The following is a 13,115-nucleotide window of genomic DNA, read 5'->3' as shown; positions in this document are numbered from 1 at the left end:
ACGAAGGTGGAATATATATGGATAGTGCCTGTGATAAAGTATCCTAGGAATAAGGTTGATATTGATTATTTTAATGTACTCCAGCAATAACATTATCATAGGAACCCAGAGCTGTAGGGCCGATCTAATTTTCCTAAGGAGCAGTTCAAAATTTAATGTAACCAAATTACCATTACAGTATTCAAATGTTAGAATACAGCAAATATTTAATGCGCTAGGGGTGCCATACAAAGGAAAAGCTTGTGTCAACCTGGTTACTATGGGCGGAGGAGTGTTGACATGTAGTGCTATTGATTTTGAATTATTTTAAAATTAGAAAACAATGCAAATTTATGAAATTGTGCATAGAGTCGGGAGAGATACAGTGGGACTAGTGATCAGAGCCAGGTGGTCATTAGCATAGAGTGCAAGCTTATGTACACTGGTACTTATACCACTAATGTCTGGATTCATCCGAATCACTTAACAAAGGTCACTCTCCATGCATAATCTAAACACCAGAGGAGACAGGATGCAACCCTGTCTTGTTCCATTCACTGATTTTATCATTAGGATGCTGATTGAGGTATAACATTTTACAGAAGCATATAGGGCCAGGTCCAATTGTAACACTTTAAACATGAACTGACAGTTCTCCTGGTCAAATGCTTTCTCTGCGTCTGTACAAATGCATTGCAGGGGTGTTGGCCTGGAATCGGCCGCTACTCACCTCTGCTCCGGTGTCCTTGAGATTAGGTGTTCAGTCGCAGGGAGTGGAGGTGAGTGGTGAGTGTTCTCCCAGAGGTCTGCTAGGGCTTCCTTGCGTGTGTCCTGGTTCCCGTAGTGGCGGGCATGGGCACAGCCATGTTGGTCCGGGTCACCTGACTAGTCTCTCCCAATGGTAGTCCTGCGGTCACTCAGATGATCTTATCCAATGACCAACTACCTAAGGGTATTTAGTCTGACTCCAGGAAGCTGCTGTTCAACTTCGCTTTTCCAGTGACTGTGTTTATTAGCTGTTGCAGCTTTCCAAGTTCCACGTTCTTCTCTACCTAGTTTCTGGATTCGCTCCTAGTTTTATAATGTTTATTTCCAGTGATTCTTTTCAGTGTTTCCCAGGATCAGACTCCTCCAGTGATTTCTTCAATACTTGTCTCTGTGCTGAATCTCCAGCACTAATCAGAGTCTAGTTCTCCTGTGTATATGTCAGCACCTGTCTCTGTGTTGAAACACCAGTTTAACTTTTTAAGCACTAATCAGCATCTAATTCTACTGTGTATATGTCAGTGCCTGGCTCTATGCTGAAACTCCAGTTAACAATTTCTACACCAGTTCTGTGTCTGGATCTCCATCTGGCGTACCCAGCACAGCAGTTGTGTACTGATTCCAAGTATCATTCTCCTGTGCCTGTGTTTGAATCACCAATGTGTATACTCAGTACAGCATCTGTGTACTGACTCCCAGTATCATTCTCCTATGTCTGTGCTTGCGTCTGCATCTCTGGTATTTCCCAGTGCACCTCTGTCTACATTCCCATTTTTCCCAGAGCAAACCAGCGTCTGAATCATTTTCAGTATTTCCAGTGCCAATCCATTTTCCACGGTTTTCCAGTGTTATCCAATTCTGGTATTATATCTCTGTCTTCTGCCACTCCCAGGTACCTGTCCAGAGGGCCGCAACCTGCTCACTTGGTGCGGCGAAACCCAAATCCCAATAGGTGGGGGTCACTGGTGAAGATCAGCAAGTGGGTTAGACTCCGCGCCTCTGGGCAGGTCTAGCCAAACCTGGGTTTGGCCGAAATACGAAGACCTTATCTCTGTCACCCCCGTCTGCTGCTGCTCTAAAACCCTAACCCCCCGGTTCTTGACCTCTACAGAGGTATCCCTAATACCCGGTCGTGACAAGGGGTGTAACTAGGTATTCAAGGCCCCATAGCAAAAGTTTGTAAGGGCCCCTATGTACCGCCCCAAATGGTAAAACATGTATTTAACACATGTAACTTTGACAAGGAAGATGGGCCCCTAAGCTCTGGCCCCCATAGCTGCACCTATGGTAGTTATGCCCATGCTAGGGGGTGAAGAACTGGGGCAAGGTTAATAAGGGTATTAACCCTTGCCTCATGTGTCAGGTGCCCTATGGCAGGTATATCTATTTTACACTGCACTTTTATTACTATGGTGGTGCTCTGGGGCGGCTTAGCTGGGCTAGTTTGGGGGTGTCCTGCGCTCTGGATTTGAACCCTAGTATGTTAGGTACCTACTCTAAAGAAGTTACCTGGATATGGTGGGTAGGCCCATAACCTTGGCCATGATTATGCTAAAAACCTCTATTGATTGCAAAATTTAATTGCATTTATATATTATCAGTAATTTGGAGTTGTGCACCTGAGATTTGTCTGTTTCTGTGCCTGCAATTAGTCTCATCAGGTAGCACCTCCCATTATATATATTCAGGGTGTGCAGTCCAGGAATCTTTCCTATATACTCCATTTAATGTGCTTTATTGCACATCTGAGGGAAAGGAGATGCCTACAGTCTGGACTAGCACCCTGTCAGGGTTCAGCCTAGGATCGGCTATCTCTTACCTCTGTGCCAGCTTCCCCTGACTTCCTTGTGGTCAGACGCCTGGTGCAGTGAGGGGTGAGATGCTGAGTATTCTACCTTAGGTGTTTTTGCGGACTTCCATGGTCGGCTGTGTGTTTTGGGGATCGGAGTTCCCATCATGGGCGCCGCCATGACAGTTCCTCTCATGTGACAGTCCTCCTAACCAATGGTAGCTTGATCTCAGTCAGCTGACGCTGTGCTCCAATAATCTGCTACACCTGGGTATAAATCCGCCCCCAGAACTTCAGGAAGATGCTGTTCAACTTCGTTATTCCTAGTGCCTGTGTTACGCCCACTGGTGCTCTGTGCTAAATCCTTCAGCGTGTTGCTTCAGCCTGCTCACAGTTTCCCAGTTTCCTGTATTAGCTTCCATGCTAACCCTTACTCTGAGACTTTAGCTTTCTCACAGTACTTCAGTGTTTCATGTCCCTTCCCTGTGTGTCTTTGTATATGTGCTGCTAATTATACTGCAGCTTTCCTGTGGCTATTACCCTGTGTCACTGAGGTGTCAGATTACCTGCTAGTACTAATTAGCTCACAGCTGGACCTCCTGCACTCTCCTAGTTATTGCCTTTGTCCAGTACCAGCATTACTAGCTTCCCCAGTTTATTCCTGCCTTCCCTCTGTGTTTTACTGTGTTTATCAGCTCCAGAATCTGATGCAGTTCCTGTACATTTTCCTGTGTTTCCAAGCTAGCCTGTGACTGGGATTACTACATGTGCCTGTGTCCACTTCTCTCTGTGTCTTGTCTGTGCAAATCAGCTCTAAACATATCTAGCAATTCCCAATATATGCCTCTGTTTTTCTGTGCAATCAGCACTTGGATTTCTTAGTGATTCTCAGTACACTTTCCAGTATTCCTATGCTAGCCTGTGATTAGGATCTCTAAACAGCGTTTCAATATCTAAGCATTCAGTTTATCTCCTGTGCTCTAACATTTGCTTCGTTAAATATAGTTTCCGGTCTTCTGCCATTCCCAGATACATGTCCAGAGGGCCGCGACCTGCTCACGGTGCAGCGGAAAACCAAATCCCAATTGGAGGGGTCACTGGAGAAAACCACCAAGTGAGTTAGACTCTGCACCTCTGGGCAGGTCTAGCCAAACCTGTGTTCGGCTGCAATTAGGAGACCTAGTCCAGTCACTTCCCAGGTCACCCGAACCCCCCGGCTTACCGTCCTCCACAGAGGAACATTTGCATCAGATCGTGACACACCCCTTCCTTATTGGTTTAAAAGCATGGAGTCTGGTAATGTACATGCACACTGGTATTTGGCACAATTCTAGGTAAGTCCTACAAATTATATACTGTAGTGCAACTTTGGTTCATTTTTGGGGCGTGGGTCTCCCTGGATTGCTTTGGTTGATCTGTTTCAGGGCACCGCATTATAACACATTTTTCTTTTATAACACATTTTAACCCTTCACTGTTTGTTTATGATACATGTACCTCACTTTTTATTTTCATTCTTTATATGCAGCTGTGGCTGCTCTTAACTATCTCTTTTACACTGCACTTTTCTTACTATGGTGGTGCCCTGGGGCATACTTGACGACATTCAGCTCCCTCCTTTCCGGGAGGGAGCTAAATACCTGCATTCTGCGGGGGGCGTGGCTGGGCTATGATGTCGTTTTTGGGGTGGGGTCAGGGGCGTGACAGCACGATCGTGGCCCCGCCCCCTCTTCACAATGCCTAAAAAAAGGCATTGTGAAGCAGGGGCCCGCTGCAGGGTTTTTTACTAGTAGTCCGGGGGGTAGGCGGCGGCCGGGAGGCTTGCCTGCCTTTCCAGGGGGTCGGGAGCGGCACCCCATATTCGGGAGGCTCACGACCAAATCGGGAGGGTAGGCAAGCCTGCCCTGGGACGGCTTAGCTGAGCTAGTTTGGGGATGTCCTGCGCTCTGGATTTGAACCCTAGTATGTTAGGGACCTACCTTACAGAGGTTACCTGGATATGGTGGGTAGGTCCATAACCTTGGCCATGATTATTCTAAAAACCTCTATTGATTGCAAAATTGTATTGTATTTATATATTATCAGTAATTTGGAGTTGTGCACCTGAGATTTGTCTGTTTCTGTGTCCTATGGCAGGTGCAGTTTCTCCATATGACTATGGCATCCTGGGTGAGCAGCAGTCTTTGGATGCAGCCACTTACAGTGATACATCCACGTCAACTTACAGATGTGTCCTCCGTCATTGTTGCTGCAGTCGTGTTAAACAGCCCTAGTAGCTCCTAGTTCCGTGCGAGTTAACTCAGACCGAGCGTCTTTTCATGGATCTTTTTTGCCGCAAATGCTTCTTATTCTCAATGCTTTGCAAATAAAACAAACAAGCAGACTTTGCTGACTAGTATGATATGTGGCATGTGTACTGTGTGTGACTGCAGCTGTATCTGTATACGAAATGCTACATTACAGTGTCAGCAGCTGGTTTCCACACCACGTTCCACTGTGATGAGTTAAAGACTTGGCCATACACAGAACATACTGCCACATATATTTTTAATCAGTGAAGTCTGCCTGTGCATCTTAAAATCGCATTGTGAATAAGATTCATTTGCGCTGATAGACACATTTGCGGCAATAATGACGCACGACCATGTTGGGTGGGAGTCAACGGCTCTTACGCGCCCTGTGCAATGCGACTCATAATGCAGGGAGGATAGATGAGAAAGGACATCTGTAGCAACCCCTACGTTACCTCCCAGGAATGCCTACTAAAGTGCACTGACTCTGGGCCTGATTCAGAGCCGTTCGTAAGTGGCCGCTCGTTCGCTCTGAGCGATGTTCGCACAACTGCGCATGCGTATGGGTCGTAATGCGCATGCGCAAACCAGTCATTGCAGTTGGAAATCGTGCGCTCGCAAAACAGCGAGGGGCTGCTAATTGGATTGACAGAACGTACCGTTTGTGGGTGGTAACAGGGGAAGATGCTTGAAAACGGGGGAGTGGAGATCCAAACGCAGGCATGCCTAACGGTCAAAAGGGCATTTAATGGGAGTGCATAATTAGTAAAGGAGCGTCATCGACCACGTCACTTGGTTGTCTTTTAGCCTGAACTGCTCGCAGTGATTGCGGTAGGAAAAACCTACTACAAGCACTGCGAGCAGTTCTGATGCCTTTCGATGTTCCCGATTGATCTAATAAATACCGGAGATGACGTGTGATGCGAACAGCAAAGGAGCGTCTTTACAAAATAGCGAGCGCATTTTTCGTTTGCTCGCTCAGACATAGAGGCATCAACAAACCGCAAAGAGCGAGCGCTCAATTTAAATAGCCGCCCGTCTTCTTTGTTTATTGTAATAAGTTTTATAGTGAACACTAACCAGCTTTGTGGTGCTCCCTATTACAGCAGGGAGACGAGAGATGAGGCAACAACAGTTCTGCCTTGCTTCTGTGTAGTCAGACACTGCTTACAGAGCTGGGGGCGGAGCCACACGGGCAGTAAGCTGCATAGAATGAGATCTCACAGGCATGCCTCTGAGTATGGGGGTGTTCCTTGAGCACTGATGGACACCTTGGATGTGTCATGTGACCAAGAAGTGCACTGCAGTGTTTAGAGATTGGAGCTCAGTCAGCAGCAGCAAGAGAAGAGACAGTAATGCAGGTAGGAGAATCAATGAACACTGAAGCCTAGCCTAGTGAAGCCTAGGGGAGAGTAGGGGGTAAGACAGGCTCCCAGCACTCAGACCCATCTCCATGTGTGCCTCCCCAGCCATTGACCTCACTGCACGTCACTGTTGAGAAAAGGCTCAACCAAATAGAACATTGTTTTTCAGAAAAAAAAACCATAATATCAGTAGATTTCATATCTTAAGAAGGTAATGTATTAGTTTGTTATGTGTCATTTGACTTTGAGTGGCAATTCAGTTTGGAACAATATTGGGTTACAATGTGATAGTCCAACATTGCTCATTTTACCGTGCACCCCTATGAGAGTATAATGTAAAATGAGCAATGTTGCGTTTGGAATGTGCTGCCATTACAAGCCTTCCCATGTCATTTCCATGGAACAAGGCTCCAAATGAAATTGCCTCCTACGTAAATTGCAGAAAAGGTAAGCTTCAAAGTTATATTCATGTAAATTACCAGATTGGACATTAATGCCATTACTCGGGTGATGTGGGAGAATCACATGTGTGACCAGTTTTAGTGTAGCATGTTATTAACTGATTTTATTAAGATCAAATTGGTTTTACGCAAAAATATATCACAAGCATCTGTAGACATCTTGTATTGATTTTAGAACAAAGTATTACATTAAGTGGTACATAAACCAAATGAAACAAACAAACAAAAAAAAAACTTAATGGTACTCATGCTTAATCAGGCTTGTTTTGCGAGTATTACAATTTCTCTCTTTAAAGCCACACTCAAAGCCACCAAGAATGAGTGGATTTAAAGAACTAATCTTTAGTAAATACAGTATATCACTGGTTTTACATTTAATATTATTGCAATTAGTCGGCAGGTTTGAAAAGTCGCTGCTTAATAAATATACCCTTAAGACTCAGCAGCTGTGTTTGGTGGCTCCAAAACTTCCAAAAAAGCAGATAATTTAGAAATATTTGGGACAGTACTTAAGAATAAATTTAAATAATTGAAAATGGGGAAATTAAATCTCTATAGAAATATAAATGTAGACTTTTTTGTATAGAAGAAAGAACCACTATAAATGTGAATCAATAATATTAAAACCAATCAATTCACTAGAACATTAATAATAAACAATGTATAGTGCAGCTCTAAAACCTTTAGGTCTTCTCATATTGCAGTCCGTGACCACTCTGAGCTAAGCACATAGGGCCTGATTCAGAGCCGCTCGTAAGCGGCCGCTCATTCACTCCGAGCGATGTTCGCACATCTGCGCATGCGTATGGGTCGTAATGCGCATGCGCCAACCAGTCAGTGCGGTCGGAAAACGTGTGTTCGCAAAATTGCGAGTGCCTGCTAATTTGAGTGACAGGATGAGGCGTTTGTGGGTGGTAACAGGGGAAGGTGCTTGAAAACGGGGAGTGGAGATCCGAACGCAGGCGTGCCAAATGGTCAAAACGGGCGTTTTAAAGGTGTGCATACTTAACAAAGCAGCGTCATCGACCACGTCACTTGGTTGTCTCTTAGCCTGAACTGTTCGCATGATTGCGGTAGGAAAATCCAACCACAAGCACTGCGAGCAGTTCAGACGCCTTTCGATGTACTTGATTAATCTAATAAATAGCGGGGGCGTCTTTTCAAAATAGCAAGTGCATGTTTCGTTCGCTCGCTCAGACATAGAGGCGTCAACAGACCGCAAAGAGCGAGCGCTCAATTTAAATAGCCGGCCCCTTTTTCTGAACGAGCGAGCGCAAATAGCGTCCGGCTCTGAATCAGGCCCAGAGTGAGAAAAACTCCCGGTCTCATAACAATCATTGTTTTCCAGCAAAACTAATAAAATCCATCCCTAAAAAAATGAGGCAGTCTCTCTTTAGATCATTCCAGGTGTCACTGTTATATAATAACACAGTCCATCATCCACTCTTATTTCTAAGGCGCCACTAAATTACACAGCGCTGGGCAATCAAAGATACAAAATATGCAAAATATCAGTCCCACATTAAACCAGAACAAGTACGTACAAATCTGGTGCAGACTTGATAGAAAGGGTAGAGAGTGCTCAAACTGGCAGAAGATCCACTCGGAATCGGTATGAAATACCGCTGGCCGCATACCGCCGGTGGTTCGATTCCCGGCAGAGCCTGGCAGCGGAATCCCGACAGCGCTGGAAATCCTGATCGTCCCTAAGGTAAGTACTTACTAACCTAACCAACTCCCCTAACCCTAACCCTCCTTAGGGGTGCCTAACCCTAACCACTCCCCCAAGTGCCTAACCCAAATCTCCCACCCTTCCCCACTGCCTAACCCTAAGTCCCCCCCGAGGGTGCCTAACCCTCACTCCCCCTAGCCTAACCTTAACCCTCCCGGGGGAGTGCCTAACCCTAAGTCCCCCCCCGGGTGCCCTAAACCTAACCCTCCCCCCCGGGGCTGTCTGCTCACGGCACCTGGCATCCCTTCGATCGGGATGCAGGCGCCTGTCTCCCAGCGTCAGGAAAATGTCAGGGGTCTACATCTAGACGCCCGGCATTTCACCCTTGCCTGGATATGACAGTCGGGAAGCTGGCTGCCGGTATTAAGGCATCCGGTTTCCCGATTGTATACCGATCCACTCATAAGGAAAGTTCTTGCACTATAATTGTATCTCCAGCAGCGGAGGCGGCTCCTACCCTCTTTGGTTAAGGGGGCTGTCGACGCTGAAAAGGACTGGGTTACTCACCGGCTCCTCCCTGGGTCCCGGGATCCGAAAATCAGTTGTCTGTCCGAATGTTTTCACTACTCCTTTGGGAGAAGTAAAACTTAGCACTGCCGTGTCTGACTCGGCAGTGCTAGTGCGCCTGCGTGAACTAGAGTTCATGCAGGTACACAAAGCCCTGGCATCTGGCGGAACGAGCCGGTCAGAGGTGGATGTATCCAAAAGTATCCCTCTGTGCAACGTGGGAACTCCTTCCCACGGGGAAGAAGCAGGTGAGTGGTAGCAAACTATCGGAAGATGGCGAATGCTCCCATAGTCAAGCTCCAAAAATATTGTATTTTCTGAGCTTGATGAATTTAGGTCCCCATACTAGTGTATGGGGACAGCGGGCCCCATAACTTAATTTGTCCAAAAGTAGGTGAGAATGTTCAATTTAATCTGTTGTCATAGAAATTAAGTGATAATGAATAGACCCCTTAATGCAGATGTCCACCACGTTTCCAATATTTAGGCTGTAGTCACCCACTAGTACAATCGGTATACAGGGTTCATCTATTAGTGTAGTGTCCTTGGACCCTGTGGGTCCTTTGAATCTATAATTTTCAACTACTGAAGGAGATAACGATTCTGGATAGTGATATAGTAAAACAGTGACACACTTGGATGAGCTTAAGAGATACTCTTTAAATTTATTTTGGCATACATTTCTAAATTTTATGACTAGCTGGAAACAATGGTCATTGTGAGATACTCTAAATATTGCATACACTGCAATATTTGATTATGCAAAAGCTTTAAAGGACACCCTATATATTTTATAATTTTTTTTATTATTAACATTTAAACATTCTTTAGAAAGGATGGGATGTATTAGACAGCAAGTGAACGTTCAGTTCTTGAAGGCAATAGATTGGAAGCAGACAAAATGAAACAGCGTAAGAATCTGAACGACTTTGATAAGGGCCAAATTGTGATGGCTAGATGATTGGGTCAGAGCATCTCCAAAATGGCAGGTCATGTAGGGTGTTCCCAGTATGCAGTTGTTAGTATCTACCAAAGTGTTCCATGGAAAGACAACTGGTGAACTGACGTATCATGGGCACCCAAGGATCATTGAGCGTGTGAGGTGCGAAGGCTAGCCGATCTGGTCTAAATTTCACAGGAAAGTTACTGTGGCACAAATTATTAGAATAGTTAATGCTGGATATGATAAAAAGGTGACAGAACATACAATGCAACACAGCTTGCTGTGTATGTGGCTGTGAAGCTGCAAACCATTCAGAGTGTCCATGCTGACCCCTGTCCACTGCAAAAAGTGACTACAATGGGCAGATGAGTGTCAGAACTGGAAGAAGGTGGTCTGGTCTGATGACACACGTTTCCTTTTACATCATTAGGATGGTAGGGAATGTGTGTGTCATTTACCTGTGAAAGATATGGCACCAGGATGCACTATAGGAAGAAGGCAAGCCTGCAGAGGCAGTGTGATGTTCTGAGCACTGTTCTGGAAAACTTTGGATCCTGACATTCATTTGGTTGTTACTTTGACATGTACCACCTTCCTAAAATGGTTTGAGGAACATGACAAAGAGTTAAAAGTGTGGACTTGACCTTCAAATTCCCCAGAACGAGCATCTGTGGGATGTGTTGGAAAAATAAGTCCAAGCCATGGAGGCCCCACTTACAGGACTTAAAGGATCTGCTGTTTACGTTTTGGTGTCAGATACCACAGGGCACAATTAGATGTCTTGTGGAGTCCAAGCCTCAACGTGTTTTTTTGGCTGCAAGAGGGGGACCCACACAATGGGTAATTCAATGTTATGCCTGATTGGTGTATATATACTGTATTTTCTACAGATGCCTAATTTACCAGTTTTAATCTATGCTTCTCAAGTGCTGTCCAAATTTTTCTCTAAATTTATACATAAATCAAATGTTGCTTTGTTTTGAATGAGGAGTACATAAAAAAAAAAAAAAAAATCCACCAATTACATATATTATGACATTAAGAAGCCTATTCATCATTGGGGTCAGTGTGGCCCCTGGTAATTAAGTATCCAACTTGACATGAGTTGCGGAGGTGGATACTTAACTACCAGAGATGATCAGTATTGCTCTGATGCAGGAACAGCTGTTCCGAAAAGCTGCGATCCCTAACACTGCTACAGAAGTAGCAGTGATACTTACCTCTGTCTGTCTATCTGGCTGACTGCACATGTGTGACCGGAGTGTACACATGCACAGGGCACAAAGTGCAGTGGCAGCAGCGGGGCTCTGGTAACCAATGACATCTGAAGATGCTATTGGTTCCTGCAAGTAAACTACAAAAACCTTCAGTTTTCTGAGTTTTTTAAATACTGAGCCCCTCATAATGAATAGGTTCATTACCAAGAACATGTGAAGTCTAACATTTCCACAAATGTAATGGGCCCATAACGAATAATGAATAGGCCCCTTAAGGAGGTGACTCATTTTTGCAACAATTTTTTTCTTAGAAATGTCTTATTAATGGCATTAATAACCTCCTTGTTTCTGAGGCTGTATATAACAGGATTTAATACTGGAGATGCAATGGCATATAGTGCAGATACAACTTTATCAGCTTCCAAGTGTTTGCTAAAGGCAGGCCTTACATAGGTGTAGATGACACCACCATAGAAGAGAGTCACTACGGTGAGGTGAGACGCACAGGTGGAGAAAGCCTTCTTCTTCTTCGCAGCAGAACGTATTTTCATGATGGTTGAAATGATGTATGTATATGAAATAACAGTCAGCATGAAACAAATCATTCCCAGAAGCACATCAGATGCCACGATGACAACATCATTGATGTATGTGTCAGAATTAGCCAGCTTTAATACTGGAGGAATCTCGCAGAAAAAATGGTCAATGATGTTTTGTTCCCTAAAGGAGAGTTTTAGTATAAGGCATGTGTGTGTCATTGAGTTCACTGAACCCAAAATCCAAGCAGCTCCAGCCAAACATACACAAGCTGTCCGGCTCATTATTGTCTTGTAATGTAAAGGGAAACAGATTGCAATGTATCTGTCATACGCCATCACTGTCAGAAGAATCAGTTCCGTACTCAAGGCAGCAGTGAAGAGATACAATTGGGAAATGCAGCCAGTGTATGAGATTGTCTTCTGATCCATAACAAGTATCTGGAGCATTTTAGGAATAGCAGCAGTTGTGCAGCAAATATCCAATATGGAAAGATTAATGAGAAAAAAATACATTGGTGTGTGAAGACAAGAATCCGTACTAATAACAACAGATATTAGTATATTTCCAGCGAATGCCATCAGGTAGATCAATAGGAAAATGATAAAGAATAGAGGCTGGAGACTTGGGTAGTGGGAGAGTCCTACAAGGAGGAATTGCATAGATGAAGTCTGATTCATTTTGGATGCCATCTAATGAGAAGAGAATTCCTGCAAAACATTATGAAGGGTATTGTGTAAAAAAATGTTCCGTGAACTTTACTAAGAAGCAAATACTATTTTGTTGTGGTGTAGATATTTTTAAAATGTGAAGAAAATAATAATTGCTGACATGTAACTAGCAGATAAGAAATGTTCAGCCTGTTGAATGCTTGTGGATGTAGTAGCTTAAGCTGATTGCAGCGCTGTGTTCATTTTTGGCAGATTACAGTGGCCTGATTCAGAGATGTAAACTAATGCTGCTGCAACTGCAAATGTGTATTCATCCATCGGCTGTACGAAAATATGCAAATGCCACAGCCATCAGGATTTGTTTTGAGGCTTTGTAATATCAAGCAACCTCATACAAAGACGCAGCATCGGTTGATATAATCGACCTTCTGATTAAGCCATTGGTCACGCAGAATAGATGTAGGAATCGAGACGCCAGAGCCATTTTTACTGTGTACAGGATCACAGGCACAGACAGAGACGCGCTCCGGAAAGGGTTGCATCACGCATGCGTTTTAGTGTCATCCCCCGTTGCCACCCACAAAAAGCCCCTGCGCCTGTCAATTACTGTGTGTATAATTCCTTACTGCAAGCGACATCGCTAATGAAACGTGACACATGCACTCAGATGTATGTGCAGACCACCAATAGTCGCTCAAATGTGTAAACATCAGTATTGCTTCCATCTTTGAAATGGGCCTACAGTTATAAATAGTAGTGCTCCAACTTTTTATTGTCTGTATTTATATATTGTACCTACATAGTACAAATGCAAAGAGAATATAGAGGCAAGGGGGTATATTTACTAAAGGTCGATTTT

General features: G+C 44.3%; 1 protein-coding gene across 1 annotated transcript; it reads right to left on the bottom strand.

Moving 5' to 3' along the window:
- Positions 1 to 11,332: 11,332 nt before the first annotated feature.
- Positions 11,333 to 12,265, bottom strand: LOC148529057 (olfactory receptor 13G1-like). Its single transcript, XM_088468978.1, has one exon. The coding sequence runs from the start codon at positions 12,263 to 12,265 to the stop codon at positions 11,333 to 11,335; it is 933 nt and encodes a 310-aa protein (XP_088325104.1).
- Positions 12,266 to 13,115: the final 850 nt, after the last annotated feature.

This window comes from Taudactylus pleione, unplaced genomic scaffold, assembly GCF_031769625.1.
Source record: "Taudactylus pleione unplaced genomic scaffold, aTauple2 ptg000087l, whole genome shotgun sequence".
NCBI lineage: Eukaryota > Metazoa > Chordata > Amphibia > Anura > Myobatrachidae > Taudactylus > Taudactylus pleione.
This window is presented reverse-complemented; position numbering and strand designations above follow the sequence as displayed.

What these genes read in the sequence shown, in the direction of transcription:
- LOC148529057 (XM_088468978.1), bottom strand. Translation starts at nt 12,265, where the DNA reads ATGAATCAGACTTCATCTATGCAATTCCTCCTTGTAGGACTCTCCCAC.